Source organism: Rhamphochromis longiceps, linkage group LG18 (assembly GCF_057381845.1).
Source record: "Rhamphochromis longiceps isolate RC_006_pf linkage group LG18, R_longiceps_female_GT1.1, whole genome shotgun sequence".
Lineage (NCBI taxonomy): Eukaryota > Metazoa > Chordata > Actinopteri > Cichliformes > Cichlidae > Rhamphochromis > Rhamphochromis longiceps.
The window spans coordinates 2294324-2310983 of record NC_140574.1 but is presented as its reverse complement, the minus strand read 5'-3'; the positions used below and the strand labels follow the sequence as shown (position 1 = coordinate 2310983).

Below are 16660 nucleotides of genomic sequence, written 5' to 3'. Positions count from 1 at the left end.
ATAATTATAAACGTATAAAATGTTTCATTAAGGGAAGACGCGCTGAATCTGCGGTGCAGGCGCACCTCACCACAAACTACCAAACAGCAGACCTTCAGAATAAAAGCACAGGCGTGTCTGACCGCTCCTCTCTTGGTGTGTCCGCGTTCAGGTGAACAGCTCCTGCCTGGAGGAGGTGAGCCACGAACACGCCGTCACTGCCTTGAAAAACACTCCCGACGTGGTCTACTTGAAAGTGGCTAAACCCAACAGTGTCTTCATGAACGACAGCTTCGCTCCGCCCGACCTCACCAACTGTGAGTGCAAACACACACACCTGTGACCTCACCACTAAAGTTTGCTTCTGTGTTTGCAGCTGAAGAGAGAAACGTTTTGATGCTGCGGTCGCGTTTCAGTTTGTTCTGGGTTCAGGCTTCCAGAAACAGTTGGAAAACCCATAGTTGAAAACTTCCCTGGACTTTTTATCCTGAATTGTTTTCCGTTTTAAGATCTTCCAGATAAATGAGGTCTCACATAAATCAGCTGACCTGGTTTTGAGTTAAAGGTTTCCCTGTGTGATTGTCGGTTTTCTGGAGTCCCGGCTGAAGGCTTGTTGGTTTGTCTTGAACACTGCGGTGGATTTTTGCTCTGACGTCGAGCAGATTAGAAGGTCCTGGCTCATGTGGTCAGGATGACATCCGACCCTGAGCCGGTGTGGACCGCCGCAGTCTCTGATGATCAAGTGGGGCGGGGATTCGTCAAACGACACGCCTCAAAGTGCAGACGAGGCCGGTTCCTTTAAAACATTTCTCTCTGAACCGGCAGCTTTAGCAGGGATGAAGACGGCCCAGCTCTGAACCTTGTTTTTACATCTCTCACTTCGCTGCAAATTACAGGAAGCGCTCTGAAACTGTAATACTGCAGGACAAACCTGCATCCCGGAGACTCGAAGCTGGCACCGAGCTGTTGAGGAGATGCCAAAGAAGGAAACACCCCTCAGAGATGCTGCGCGTCAGGCTCCTCGGCTATAGAGACCGAGGAGCTCCAAGCAGCTGTGGAGGATCCGGAGCCGAGGAGAGACTGATGGGAACGCACAGGAAGACACGGAGGCTGCAGGAAGTGTTGCACGTTATAATCTGAGTAATCATCATGAGTTGACATCCTTAAATCTAACAGACTCTGAGCCGAGCAGGCTGGTGCTGGTTTGAAGCCAAACGAGGAACGAGCACAAAATATCCGATCCCGAGTCGCGGAAGAACGATGTTTGGCAGCTCGGCTCTCACAAACGCCACCAGGTGCCTCAACTCATCCATGTGAAACACAGACTCCCTAAAACCGAGTGCTTCCTACAGCCTTGTGCTGACAGCTATGATTATATCTGAAGTTTGGGCCACAGTCGATCAGCTGTTCAGCTTCTGAGTTTGTGTCTAAACCGAGTCGTGGACCAACGACGCCCTTCGTCTCCTGCAGTGGCAGGAAAACCATCGCTCTGTTAATTATGCAGGGACGTTATTTGTTTAACCTTAAGTCTCCGGGGGAGTGTCCTGTTCGTAGAGAGAACAGTTTCCGATCAGACGAACATCAAACTTTCAAATGTTTTTAAAAATGGAGACGAATGGAAACTATTTTCAGGTTTCATCCTCTCGGTGCTGCTGTCACAGATCATAATAAACTGACTGCGTGTTCGTCGTCTCTGTCATCGCTCTGATGCTGCGGTTACAGCTGATCCTCAGCAGAAATGTGACAGGGTTGAGTTGGGAGGTGGTTGTTTCTCGCTCACCGGTGTCGTTTACGACCCCCCTCGACGGCTGCCGGCCTCGGCCAATCAGGTGGTTACAGGGGCCGGACAGGCGAGCAGATGCAGCAGCTCAGCGTCAGACACACAGCGGCTGTGATCAGACTGGTTTTAATGGTCTTCTCTCTTTCTCTTCCAGCGTACTCCCAGCGCATGGAGAACCATATCAGCCCCCCCAACTTCCTGGGTCAGCCCGTCCCTCCGCCAGCATCCTCGGGGCGTTACTCCCCGACCCCGAAGAGCACGCTGGGAGACGACGACGTCACCCGGTGAGAACAGAAACACTGTGCACGCGCACGCCTGCACTGAAACGTTTCAGTGTTTTTGTAGCTGAACCACAGCTGCTGCGCCCTCTGCTGGTGCACACCTGCAGTTACACCCTCCACCCTCCCGTCATAACACACACCTGCAGAGTCTGAGTGGGACCCTGCTCACATGACTTCAGATGATTGACGGCTGCAGTGCTTTTTTTCCTGCAGGGAGCCGAGGAAGGTGGTGCTTCACAGAGGAGCGACGGGACTAGGCTTCAACATCGTGGGCGGGGAGGACGGCGAGGGGATCTTCATCTCCTTCATCCTCGCCGGAGGACCTGCTGACCTCAGCGGAGAGCTGAGGAAAGGAGACCGACTCGTCTCCGTACGTAACAACGCGTTAAACTCTGAGATCAACAACTTAAACCAGAGTGTCTGTCTGAGTCAGTGATGAGTCGCTGCCGGTCGCTCGCCACACGCAGGCAAACACGCGGTTGACTTTCAAAATAAAAGCTGCACCTTTAGAGAAGTGCTGGATCAGACTGAGCCGCTCGTTTCCCCGATTGAGTCGTCGTTCCGCGTCTGACATTGTTTTTGTGTTTTCAGGTGAACGGCGTGGACCTCCGTAACGCCACCCACGAACAGGCGGCCGCCGCCCTGAAGAACGCCGGGCAGACAGTGACCATCGTCGCCCACTACAGACCAGAAGGTGGGACAGCAGCACGCACCTGCAGGATCACATGACTCCAGCAGCAGCTTAAATAAAAATAACTACATTTAAGTATATTTACAGTCGGGTGTGAGCAGGAAAGGGAACAAATCCTCTGCATTTAGCAGCTGGTATCAGAATATTTGGCTGTTTGATTATTTTCACTTTAAAATGATTGATTATTAATCCAGCTGTTCACAGATGTTTCAGCTCTGATCTCTGTGGGAAACTGAAACCAGCAGTTATCTCTGATTTTACCAGAGAAACAGTCCAGTTTAAAAAGTTTCAGATTCTGTTTGGCTTCATAAAATTCTTCTGTAGAGACTCTAACGTGTTTCTGTAATTTCCTGTGACCTCTGACCCCTGGATGGCCTCTGTGTCCGCTCAGAGTACAGCCGGTTTGAGGCAAAGATCCACGACCTGAGGGAGCAGATGATGAACAGCAGCATCAGCTCGGGCTCTGGGTCTCTGCGGACGAGTCAGAAGAGGTCGTTGTACGTCAGGTAGGCCTAAAGCGTGGAAGGCGCTCGCGTGCTGACGTCCTGTGTTCTGTTTTTAATCGGTTTGTTTGTCGTTCGTGTTTTAGAGCTCTGTTCGACTACGATAAGACGAGAGACTCCGGTCTGCCGAGTCAGGGCCTGAACTTTAAGTTCGGAGACATCCTTCACGTGGTGAACGCCTCCGACGACGAGTGGTGGCAGGCGAGGCAGCTGACGGCACAGGGAGAGGTGGAGGAGGTGGGGGTCATCCCCAGCAAGAGACGGTCAGTCCCAGTTACATCTGCTCCACCAATCAGGATTCAGAGCTCGAGAGGACGTTTGGCTGGAGTTTGTAACTTTATTTAAACAAACATCCGGGTCGCACCTGTACAGGTGTCACTGCGACGAACGAGAGCTTCACAGTGACGCTCTGAACATTTACCAGGTGACCTCCGAGGGTAAAGGCAGAGTTAGACTGTAAGGTCAGGATGTCGTCAGAGACTCGAAAGGCAAAACCTTCCAGTTTCTGGAGGAACGCTCGCGGAGTGGCGGCAAGCTGCCGACTCACTCGATTTGCCCTCGAGCTCTGAGGCGGAGCTCATCGCGAGTATCTGACAGATTCATGCATAAAGTCTGGTTCCCTTGTGATCTCTGCTGACCTTTGACCTTTCCCACAGGGTGGAGAAGAAGGAGAGGGCGAGGTTAAAGACGGTGAAGTTTAACGCCAAGTCTCGGGACAGAGGGGTGAGTGACGGCGTAGACGGTCCCTGGAGTCAGAAACGTGTTTTAGTTCCAGTAACGCGACTTTATTTACACACAAAGACGTTTTTCTGTTCTTTGTATTTAAGCTGTAAAACATTTTTTATTGCTTTTATTGTCTGTTTGATTTCTGCGTCTTTAAAGATGCTCAGTTTTCCAGACTCGACCTGATAGAACGAGTCGGACTTGTTTAGACTTCAGTGACTCGTCCCATCTGATGCTCTCAGGATCAGCCGACTTTATTTATTTTCCCCGCAGTGACGTGTAACGTGCAGGTTAGTGAAGCCATGCGCGGTGTTACCTTCGTACAGGCGGTTGAAGTGCACGCGTGTTTGGGCCGTTGTGACAGACTTCAGTCTGTTAGCTAACGACTCGGTTTTAGGGTTTTCATCAGTTACCGGACGTTACTGGATAAGTCCGTCTGTACCGCCCGCCTTTTTTGAAACCCGGCAGTGAGGGAAATGGCTGCCCGCGGCGCCCGCCACCTCGAGTGTGACGGGTGCTTGTTTTTCTGACCTTCCCCGAGCGTCGGCGTGTCGCACTTTAAACTGCACCAGATTCATTCGTGTGAAGGTGAAACGTGTTTGAATAAAGTCGGCTGATTCTGAGCTGGTTGATGACACGTTTCAGGTGTTTGGCGCCAGCTGTGTGCATCATGTGACCTCTGTGTGTTTGAGCCACAGCCACCTGATCTCCACCTACTAATGAGTGTTTGACTAATGTTGAAGCAGCCGGCCGTTTAACAGCATGACGATCTCTGAGGCGTTTCTTCTTCTTCACCAAATCGCAGCAGCGCCTCCCCCTCCCTCCCCCGCCACCTTTAAACCGTGTGCCGCTTTAATACGTGTCTCCACGGCGTTGCTCGCCAGCCGCCACGCTAACACGGCAGACTGAGGGCGGGGAGGCAAACCGTAGAACGTGCATGGTGCCCGCGGTCTGCTCCCCGCCTCTTCGCGAAACGCTTGACATTGACGTCTGCTGCTCTCAAACCTTCCTCCTCCTCCTCACCACTCACCCTCCTCACCCTGTTTTCCGTCTCCTGCTCTGTAACATCAAAGTGCAGCATGTGAGCTAATGATGTCACAGGTCCCGCCTCCTGCTGATGAACGACACGCAGCGGTTCAAATGTCTGCTTGTTCTTCTTGTTGAGCCATTAAACCCATTTATAGTTGAACTAATCAATAACTTGAACACAGACCTTTTTAGTACCATAGTACCATAGTAACAGACGGTTAAAGGAAAAGGGACACGACTCTGTTCTGTGTTTGGCTTCTATTTATACATAAATGTAGGTTTAGCGTTCGTAGCCTCAACTAATCAATATTTGCAGCCATGAGGTGGTGGAGACCAACAATGGAGCTGAAAGAAGGTGGATGCCGGACTCAGACGACTGCAGCTGCCGGCGCTTTTTAAATAAACCTAATATTTGTTGGTTGGTTGCCATGACATCAGCCGATATCGTTTTGTTATAGCCTCACATCTGGATGAGTTTATTTTAAATATCAGTGTTAACCCCACAGTAACCTTTACAGCCTGACTGGTGACGTCACGCTTTCATTTACACTTCAAGACAAACGAAATGCAAAAGCTTGAAGCTAAATTTAAGCTTCAGAAGTCCAAATGAAGAAACCACGTAAAGCTGAGAAGGCCTCTGAGCCCGACCCGCGGGACGTTTGTAATCCTGGGGTTTGTAGCACCAGTGTTTCCTCAGTGCTACACGAAGGAACATAAATGCTCTGTGGAACGACTTTTCCTGATGCACTTGAAGGCATCGCATCAGCACCATCTTCGAGCCGATTCGCCGAAATAACCAAACGGCTTCTCCCAGCTTGTCGCTGCTGTGTCTCTGCATGTCGTCAGCATGTTCACCTTCATCCTCCTCCTCCTCTCCGACCGACGCTGCCTTCACTGTCGGCGTGTGAAGCGGGGCGTCAGAGCAGGTTGCGTTCAGGGTTGGGGCCTCTGTGTCCGAGTGTTTTAGTTTAAACTTTGTGATTTTTGTGTTTAATGTTGAAACTGTGAGCCGGTCAGACGCAGACTCAGACACCCATCACACCCCCTCATCTCCCTCTCTTCCTCCTCTGTTTTTGTTTTACTCCATCACCCCTCCTCCTCCTCTTCCTCAGCAGTCTCTCAATGACAAGCGTAAAAAGAACCTCTTTTCCCGAAAGTTTCCGTTCTACAAGAGCAAAGAGGCGAGCGAGCAGGAGACCAGCGATGTCGACCGTAAGTACAAGCGCGGGGAAGCGGGGCGGGCGGTCTGAAAGGAGGTTGGCCGGCGACAGGAAGAGAGATCAGGTGGCGACGGCGTGCTGAGCGCGCGCTGGTCGTCACCGCTGCAGGGCGTGGCCGCGGTCGTGGCCGCGGTCGTGCGATCTGATTAGAAGCCGTTTCTAAAACCTGAAACCAGAGCCAACATGGCCGCCCTGCAGCGGCGCCCCGGCGGCGTTCCCTCTGCTCTCTCAGTCTGTCGCTCTGTCAGTAACTGTGTCTGTGGTTGTTTTCCCTCCTTCCTTCACTCGGCTCTGCTGCTGCAGGACAACAGCGAGGACGTGCTGTCCAAAGGACACAGTAAGTCTCTCCCCAACACCCCCTCCCCCAAAACTCCCATCAGCCTCTTCGGTCTCCACCAGTGTCCTCCCGAGAGCTCCACTAAATAACCAGAGCGTACAGACGCCGCTCGCTCTACAAGCGAGTTTATGAGTTGTGAGCACGAGCATCCTTCCATCCTAAAACCTCTGGGGGCGGAGCTTTACGCCGCCCGATTTGTATTTGAGGTTTATTCTACTGGTTGTTTGTTTTGAATTAAAAGCAGCTTCGTGTTTTAGAGCAGACGACTTTATTTTGTTTGTTTTGTGAAGTAAAATCAGACGAAGCATCAACGACTCCTGATCAGCCTTTGATCAAAGTGATTATTCAGATTTTAAATGATGTTCATAAAACTGCATATGGGACCAAAACTATCAAATAAAACTCAGAAAACCACAAAAACCAGTCAAACACGTAACAGAGAACCAGCAGGTTCAAAGTTCCCGACTGACAGGAGCTCTGATCCGGATCAGTTTGTTATATTTCATCCAGAACATGAAGATAAAATCTCAGTTTTTCTTATGTCAGTGTGTCGAGTGTCAGTGAAGGCTGCTGTCGGCAGGCCCGGATCAGCGCGTTTAGTTTTAATGCCGTAAAAGACGCTAAACTGAAGAGTCTGATGATGGTTCCTGGTGGAGTCTGAGACCCCTCCCCCTCCTCTTCCTCACCACAGACCCTCGTGGATCCTTCAGGCCGGCGCTCTTCACTCTGGCCACGAGTTTCCGCTCTTCATCTCTCACGAGACCTTTGTTTTTCTGTTTCATGGCAAACGTGTACAAGTTACAGGAAGCTCTAAAAGCTGAACACGGCGACCAACACGAGCAGATCTGAAGCCGAGCCGCTCGCTCAGTCATCGGGAAATAAACCCGCCCACAAACACGGCTGATCGATAAACCAGGGAACATTTTTAGTTTTGGTTAAATTACAGTTTAAAATGTGTGTATTCAGGTCTTGGTGGTGTTTCCAGATGTTTCCAGATGTTTGTCCAGCTGACGATCTAAAGAAAACGTTTAATATCCCAGAAAAAATCTGATTTTATTTTCTTATCTGAATATGATCATCAGCGAGCTGAAAACACAGACTGTATATAAAGGAGGGAAGCGTCTTAAAGCTGCGTTCTTTTTAATGGCCAGCAGGGGGCGATGCTGTCCTGGTGAGTTTGTGGTCTCAGTCTTTAGTTTTAAGTCTTACTGAGTTAAAAACGGGATATTTATTTAGTTAATTTTGGTCTAAGTAAAATGTTTAAAAGGTGATGGAGGGGAAGTTGCTGCCCACTGAGTGCGCCGTGTCCCTCAGTTCCCTCCCTGGTTCAGCCTAAATCGCTCTGCTCGAAGCAAACGGATGATGTCACGGTGGCTGCTTCCATCGTTTATATACAGTCTGGTTTTATCCACATCGCCCAGTTTTCAGAGTCGAGTCTTTGAACGTGAAGCAGTTATATTTGGATCTGAGGTCAGGGAAGACTCCTGGAAGTTTGGGAAATGTTTTAAATGTGTCCATTATTGGGCTGAAAAGAGTCGGACGGTGGTTGTTGCTGTGATTGATCTGCCGCCTCGAGTCCCCCTGCGTGATCACGGCTCGGGGCAAAGCATTGTGGGACGGCGATGTGACCTGTCGTGTCCTGTTTGTGTTGTGATTCCAGAACACGTGACGTCTAACGCCAGCGATAGTGAGAGTAGCTACCGTAAGTGCCGCTCGATGACTCGCAGGAAACACTAACGATCGGCGCGACCTGTCACTGAACCCGCTAACTCCCTCACTGACGCCGTTAACAAGCACAGACTGCCGATTGGCCAGTAACAGCATGACCTCACACCCTCACAGTCTGCCCCTCCCCCCGCTGCTGCATGGACGCTGCCGCCTCGCAGAGAGCGACACTTTCAGCCACACCGCACACCGAGCATGTCGGCACAGTTCACTGATTTCATGAAGCCACTATAAAAATATTTCACCTTAAAACTGGAAACCAGAAACGCACAGCATCACCTGTAACCCAGCGAGCGCTGCAGACTCGGGTGATGTTGTGAGAGCACTGTTATGAACCATTAACGGTTAAAAACGAGCTCAGCGAGCAAACCCGATCAGAGATAAAGGCTCCTTTAAACATGGAATCGGATCAATCTGAAGCAGCACAGCAGTGGGAGTGAAAGCCCGCAGGCTGAGCTGTGACTGCAGCAGAAAACCTCCGATACCCCGAAAATAAAGATGAGGCACAGGTGTAGAACGCCAGGCCTCGAGGTGTCCTGCAGGTTTTAGGTATCACCTGAATCCAGTGATTACTTCATGACCAGGCCTCTGGAGAACTTCAAGACATGTTGAGGAGGTCATTCAGCCATTTAGATCAGCTGTGATGGATCAAGGACACGTCTGAAACCTGCAGGACTCCGGCTCTCTGGGCCTGGAGTTCCCCGCCACTGATGTAAGGTGACCGCGGCTCACACAGCTCAGATTAAACAAGCATGAGTATGTGAGGAGTCGCGGCGTTTGTGCATGCTGAAAATTGGATCGTGAGCTGTTAGACGTGCAGACGTCAAAGTCGGCGTCGTCTCCGATTCCAGAGCCGTAACTGAAACTGTTTAAACGCTTTCTGCTCCCGTCGCCGTTCTCTAACGGGAGAATTTTAGTTCCTGAGCACACTGATGTAATCCCGCAGGTTCAGACCCCGCCTACTAACCAACCTCAGTAGATCCCATCCTCCCTCCTCTCCTCCGTTTCTCCTCCTCTTCACCTTCATCACACCTCACTCCCGTCTGAGCTCCGGACGCTGAAACTAACCGACCTCTGTGTCTCCAGGTGGGCAGGAGGAGTACGTGCTGTCCTACGAGCCCGTCGTTCAGCAGGAAGGTGAGACATCTGTGTTCGCTTAGCTTTCTTTTTTTAAAGTAATCTGATTACCACAGGCAGCACTCAGGTGTTCCTGCATATTCGACATGCTTCGATTCTGTCCCACAGTGAACTACACCCGCCCCGTCATCATCCTCGGCCCCATGAAGGACCGCATCAACGACGACCTGATCTCAGAGTTCCCCGACAAGTTCGGATCCTGCGTCCCTCGTAAGTCCGCCGAACGCCTGTAAACAGAGGCTGCGTTGTACGCTCGTGTCACCTGATGTTTAATGCTGACCCCGCCCGCAGACACGACCCGGCCGAAGCGGGACTACGAGGTGGACGGCAGAGACTATCACTTCGTGATCTCCAGAGAGCAGATGGAGAAGGACATCCAGGACCACAAGTTCATCGAGGCGGGGCAATACAACAACCACCTGTACGGGACCAGCGTGCAGTCGGTCCGGGAGGTGGCGGAGAAGGTAATGGCGACACGCCCCTTTGACCTTTAACCCCGCTCTGACCTCATTCAAGCGGCGGCGTGTGGTTTGAGATGTTCTCCTGCTGTTTTCAGGGCAAACACTGCATCCTGGACGTGTCAGGTAACGCCATCAAGAGACTCCAGCTGGCTCAGCTCCACCCCATCGCCATCTTCATCAAACCCAAATCTGTGGAGAACATCATGTGAGTCACTTCACAGGAAACGCCTCCACTCAGTTCTCCCACACGAGCGTGAAGGTGACGTGGTTTTTCTCTGCAGGGAGATGAACAAGCGTCTGACGGAGGAGCAGGGCAAGAAGACCTTCGACCGAGCGAACAAGCTGGAGCAGGAGTTCACCGAGCATTTCACAGGTGAGTGCCCTGGCTCCACCCGCCTCAGCTCAGGTGATTCTCCACCCGCGCCGTCGAAACCACGTTACAGTCTCGCATGTGGTTCCTCTCTGCCCCCTGCTGGTCACGTGCTGGAGCTGCACCTCAACATTAGTGCAGCAGACGGGAGGAAATGACGAGTCTTTGTTTGAGACGTGACGTTTTAAATTTGGCTGATCTCCTCTTCGAGGTCGTGTCCTCGTGCACCTCTGCGAGCGTGCATCCTGATGGAAGTTCCTCACGCAGACTGGCGCTATACCACCCTGCCGGGACCTTTAATAACGAGCAGAAATGGCGCCGCCTTATCAGAGAGCAGGAAGTCCGAGAAATGAGCTCGAAGGATCGATCAGCCAGGTTTAAATACGTTTGTAGTTTTATTTTTATGGGCGGAGCTTTTAAACTTCGAGATGAAAGGAGTGTTTTGATTGGTTTCAGACACAAGCAGCGCTCTGACACGTCCACAGCACTAATGACATCACAGCTGATGCAACAAGAGGCACCAATCATAACTTTATTTACAAACATTTAAAAACGATAATAAACGTCAGCGGAGTCGGGATGAGTGATGTACAGGTGGGCTGTGCCCGTCTTTGATGATGTCACGCGCTCGCCGCTGACTCTGCTCTGTGTGTGTGCAGCCATCGTGCAGGGCGACACGCTGGAGGAGATCTACGACCAGGTGAAGCAGATCATCGAGGAGCAGTCGGGTCCCTTCATCTGGGTTCAGTCCAAGGAGAAGTTATGAAGACGGCCGCTCCTCCTCCTCGTTTTGACGGACGAGTCGACCTGCAGACGTCCCCTCCCCCACGCCTCACCCTCCACTCGCCCCATCAGCGACGCAGCGGCCGACCCGAGTTCAGTTTAGCTTCTTTTCTTTCTTTTTTTGCCTGATAAGACTTCATGTTTGGGTTTCCTGACCAGCAGAGCAAAGCACACAGGAAGTTTGATGACATCACACTCACCGCGGTACAGCTCCTTAATGTTTAAGGGAGGAGAACTTTAGAGGAGACGAGGAAGGTACCTGGAAGTGACGAGAAGAAACGTACGAAGTGGATTTTATGTTTAGTTTTTTCTTTGTGGGTTTTTTTCCCCTTTTTTTGTCTTGTAAGGTAAGCTGGTGGGCGGAGTTTCAGTCTCAGGCAGCGTCTGTCGGTCCGGAGGAGGCGGAGACACAAAAAGCAAAACTTTGCACGTTTGAGCTTTAACAGCATGTCAGTTAATCCCGTTTATTTTCCCATCAGCCCCGTCGCCTCACGTCTGATGTCACCGCTTTTCTCTTCTGCTCGTTTTTTAGACTCTACTCACGTTTCGTTTGTTTTTTATTTTCGCTCCTCGCTGCTGCTGGATGTTCGTCAGGACGCTGCGAGGTTCCTGCTCTGCTGCTAGAGGGCGCCGCAAGGCTTAACGAAGGAAAACGACAGTTTCTTTACTTTGTTTTTAGAGGAAACGGTTTTAACATTTATAATTTTCTGTCAATGAGAAAGAATCTGACAGATTTTCTGATTTCAGGGATGAAAAAATAAAAGCTCTGATGTTTCTGCAGACGTCGAATCGTTTCTCACCAAACCACCGAGACAAAGAGACAGAAAAATATAAATATTTTTATAGATGAAAATAAGCTGAGTGCAATCATCAAAAATTATAAATCATATCTATAAAAAATATTTTATTCATTAACGTGTTTAATTTCACTAAAACACCAAATGCAAGACAGAAATTTCCAAATATGTTTATTTTATTACCAGAAAAATCTCAATATTAGAAATAACAAAAGAATCTAATAAAATCAAACTATTTTAATTTACTAAAGAAAATTATCTCAGAATTTTATGAAACTCTGATTATGCCAAATATGGTTTATGATAAAATCTAATTTAAGATAATTAAATATTAAAATCAAGAAAAATGCTACAAACATTTTCCGCCTGTTAGAAAAACTGCTCATAATTAATAAAAAACAGATTTTTATGAAAGATCCAGAACAGCAAGGAAAAAATAATCTAATACAAAAAGAATTTGAATCACCAGAAAATGCAAAACAAATTAAAATTGTTTTAACATAAATGAATTTAGAAAAGCGTGAAACTTTTAAGTTTAGAATAACTTAAAATCCCAAATCCGTATTTTATTTACAAACACACCAGAATCACAGGACAAAATAGATTTAATATTTTATTATAACCCCTAAAACCTAAAAAGTAAAAGATTTTATTTTACCAAAATATAAAACTTCCTGTAAACAGTGAAACAAGAATTATATTAACTTTTATTACAACAATCTATTTTATTATAATGAAATTATAACTGTAACACTTATGAAAAATTAAAAATATTTAAAAGCACGTCAGAGCTGCAGGACAACACGAGGAAGTAACGCCGACGTCAACGAGTGTCTCGTGAGATCTGAACTCCTGATTTTAGATTCTCTTCAGCTGATTTTTTTTTTTTTTAATTCTGGTCTCTTTTTTTTTTCTCACTTGGACGAGTCCACAGTCGCGTGATGCAGTGGCGCCCTCTGCAGTTAGAACCCCGCCGGTCGTCGCGGTGACGTCCATCAGCGTCGCCAGTGTCTTACCACAAAAACGATGTCGATCATGCGATTCGCGCGGCGAGCCCGGAGACGAGCTGCCACCTCTGGGCGTCCACAGGTGTCGGAAACACGATTATTGTACAATGAGATTTTGACAGATATTTAACCCTCGGTAAACTGCCTATTTTGTTATAATAAAGTCTATATTGAACTTTACTTAAGCACTACTACTACGGGAATTATTTTCTTTGCATTGTTAATCATATATGAATAGAAAAGTATAAAGATATTTGAATATGAATATATATTTTTCTTTTTCTTTGATCACCACCTCCTCTGTCTTTTAATTTTCTTTTTTAAGCATAATAAAAACTTAACAAGAAAACCTGTGTGTTCATTTATAAAAGTCACACTTCAGTTGGCCTGCCTGAACACGTGTTGAACACTGAACGGGTGACGTCCTCCACGACGCCTGAAGATTTCTGAAGAGGAAGAAGAAACCCTCGTCTGTCCCGACGTCGCTGAAAAAACTGCATTTTTATTTGATCTTCAGAGTGACGCTGAAAAACTAGTTCATGCATTTATTACTTCCAGGCTGGACGACTGTAATTCATTATTATCAGGAAGTCCTAAAAACTCCCTGAAAAGCCTTCAGCTGATCCAAAATGCTGCAGCAAGAGTCCTGACAGGGACTAGAAAGAGAGCAGATTTCTCCTGTTTTGGCTTCCTGTTAAATCCAGAATTCAAAATCCTGCTCCTCACATACAAGGTCTTAAATAATCAGGCCCCATCTTATCTCAATGACCTTGTAGTACCATATCACCCTATTAGAGCACTTCGCTCTCGCTCTGCAGGCCTACTTGTTGTTCCTAGAGTATTTAAAAGTAGAATGGGAGGCAGAGCCTTCAGTTTTCAGGCCCCTCTTCTGTGGAACCAGCTTCCAGTTTGGATTCAGGAGACAGACACTATCTCTACTTTTAAGATTAGGCTTCAAACTTTCCTTTTTGCTAAAGCATATAGTTTACATCGGGGGTCTCAAACGAGCTGTGGGCCACTGCTGGCACTGTCATCTAATGTGAGGGACACTTTAGTGTTCACATAATGCAAAACAAACAAGAAAACACCCACAAATATTTCCCAAATTTCAAATATTGTATAAGAGGACAAAACTGCTACTGTTAACGTGAATTTTTCTTTTTCCTTCCTCTTAACTGAAGCCTTCAATGAACTACCAAATAAACACAATGGTCCTCTTTCTGGCCACACATGTGGCAGCACCCCTGCTCTCATTTTATTTCTCATTTTTCTACGTAGCGCCAAATCACAACAACAGTTGCCTCAAGGCACTTTCTATTGTAAGGCAAGGCAAGTTTATTTGTATAGCACAATTCAACAACAAGGTGATTCAAAGTGCTTTACAGAGACATTAGAAACAAAAACAAATAAAAAGCATGATTTAAAATTGATTAAAACAAGCAAACAAACTAATTAACAAACAAACAAAACAGTATATAAAATCAAAACAGATAAAATCAAAACATAAAATCAGTAGTTAAATGTAAGTTTTGAAATTTAAGCTTAAAAGTGTGGATTTGGTGCTTTATTCAAATGCAGCTGAGAACAGGTGAGTCTTCAACCTGGATTTAAATAAACTGAGTGTTTCAGCTGATCTGAGGCTTTCTGGGAGTTTGTTCCAGATTTAACAACCCTCAGAGGTCCTTAGGGACATTTATTGTCTTTTGCATTTTTAATTTTAAACCATTTTCACTGTGTTGAGTGGAATATAGCCAAATTTGTCAAAGAATTTTCTTTTTAATTATATTTTATAATTGTGGTGTAAATTCATTGAATTAGCCTAAAATGGCTAAGCTACAGAGATGCATCCACCTTAGTCTCTTCGGACAAAAATGTCCCCATTGACTTCCATTATAAACGCTATTTTTCACTGCAGAATTATTACCGTTAATGTCTTGGTGATTACTTATGTTTCCGTTTCGTTTTGTACTATGGGCCTTAGAGTTGTAATATTTTTATTTGTCCACCTGGTGGCGCCCTTGCTCCACATTTGACCCCGGGCTGGAAAACAGCGGGCTGCTTAGACAGACCTGCGGGAAATGAAGCCTCATTTCCGGCGTGCAGCAGCGGCTTTGCCCGCTGATCGGGCGGGACCATTTTCGGTCCCTAGGGCCGTGAGAGGGTGCATTTTTTTTTTTTAAATCAACAGGAAATGACGTATTTGTTGTCACGTGGTATCGGACGTACGTGCTGGAAAAAGGAGTCCCCGGTAATCGTCGCGACTTACCCCGGGAAGATGCACTTATTTCGGCCTAGAGGAGGAGCATTTGCCGCCTGGAGACCATTTTCTGGTCCTGGAAAAAAAAAAAAAAGGCGATCGAAATGAATGTTGGTGCCAATCTTTAGTCCATCTAAAGGCCTAATTATAATAACAATTGAATATTACCTCAAATGTTTTTTTTGGGGCAAAAAAAAGCAGTGCGCTCATGTGACGAAACCGGGATATAAAGGGTTAAAATCCGCGAAATGTAATTAAAACTTGACATGAATATTTCAAGGAGAAGTAGTTTTAAAAGACTGACCAATTTAAAGTGAAAAAAAAATTAATATTTAATATTTTTATTGCACATTTTGGGGAATGGACATAGGCTTAAAGGTGGATGCATTTTTTTTTAATGTGCTCCTGCAAAAAAAATAATGGCAGGTCAAAATGAATTTTGGTGCCAATCTTTGGACCATCTAAAGGCCTAATTATAATAACAATCAAATATTACTTCAAATGTTTTTTTTGGAAAATATTTAGTTTTTTTGGGGCTAAAAAAACAGGGCGCTCGTGTAATACAACTGGGATTTAAAGGGTTAAAACAACGAAAATATAATTAAAACTTTATATGAATATTTCAGGGAGAAGTAGTTTTAAAAGACTGACCAATTTAAAGTGGAAAAAAATATTAATATATAAAGTTTTTATAGCACTTTTTGGGGAATGGACATTTATGTCCATTAAAAGCAAAGGTGGATGTCTTTTTTTAAGGATCTCCAAGGGATAAAGGAGCATAAAAGCTGAATGCAGCTTCTCCGTGTCTGGTTCTGACTCTGGGAACTGATAAAAGACCGGATCCAGATGACCTGAGGGATCTGGAAGGTTCATACTGGGTCAGGAGGTCATTGATGTATTTTGGTCCTAAACCATTCAGAGCTTTATAGGCCAGCATCAGAACTTTAAAGTCTATCCTCTGACGGACAGGCAGCCAGTGTAAGGACCTCAGAGCTGGACTGATGTGGTCCACTTTTTTGGTCTTAGTGAGGACTCGAGCAGCAGAGTTCTGAATGAGCTGTAGTTGTCTGACTGATTTTTTGGGTAGACCTGTAAAGATGCTGTTACAGTAATCAAGCCTACTAAAGATGAATGCATGGACTAGTTTTTCCAGGTCCTGTTGAGACATCAGATCTTTTATCCTTGAAATATTCTTGAGGTGATAGTAAGCTGACTTTGTTATTGTCTTAATGTGTTTTTCTAAGTTTAGGTCTGCATCCATCACTACACCCAAATTTCTCGCCTGGTTTGTGGTTTTTAGATGTATAGATTGAAGTTCTCTGGTGACCTGTAATCGTTTTTCTTTGGCGCCAAAGACTATTACCTCAGTTTTGTTTTTGTTTAGCTGGAGAAAATTGTGGCACAGCCAGTCATTGATTTCCTCAATGCATTTACCAAGAGCCTGTACAGGGCCTCGGTCTCCTGGTGACATTGTGATATATATTTGTGTGTCATCTGCATAGCTGTGATAGTTTATTTTGTTGTTGTTTATAATCTGTGCCAGTGGGAGCATGTAGATGTTAAACAGAAGGGGTCCCAAG

General features: G+C 46.7%; 1 protein-coding gene across 15 annotated transcripts in view; it reads left to right on the top strand.

The window, feature by feature from the left end:
* dlg1b (discs large MAGUK scaffold protein 1b) overlaps positions 1-12389 on the top strand; it is a 102918-nt gene extending 90529 nt beyond the window's left edge. For 5 of the 15 annotated variants that reach the window (XM_085388826.1, XM_085388821.1, XM_085388825.1 and 2 more), the window contains 15 exons: positions 152-296; positions 1914-2043; positions 2254-2410; positions 2632-2734; positions 3123-3237; positions 3321-3497; positions 3891-3957; positions 6099-6198; positions 8204-8245; positions 9355-9405; positions 9514-9615; positions 9697-9869; positions 9962-10071; positions 10148-10239; positions 10896-12389. In XM_085388826.1, coding sequence (XP_085244952.1) covers positions 152-296; positions 1914-2043; positions 2254-2410; positions 2632-2734; positions 3123-3237; positions 3321-3497; positions 3891-3957; positions 6099-6198; positions 8204-8245; positions 9355-9405; positions 9514-9615; positions 9697-9869; positions 9962-10071; positions 10148-10239; positions 10896-11002 — 1671 coding nt within the window. In that variant the 3' untranslated portion in view covers positions 11003-12389. Of the gene's footprint in view, positions 1-151; positions 297-1913; positions 2044-2241; positions 2411-2631; positions 2735-3122; positions 3238-3320; positions 3498-3890; positions 3970-6098; positions 6199-6509; positions 6544-8203; positions 8246-9354; positions 9406-9513; positions 9616-9696; positions 9870-9961; positions 10072-10147; positions 10240-10895 lie in introns of those variants that run through there. The other 10 variants (XM_085388824.1, XM_085388834.1, XM_085388830.1 and 7 more) reach the window with 5 other exon arrangements.
* Positions 12390-16660: the final 4271 nt, after the last annotated feature.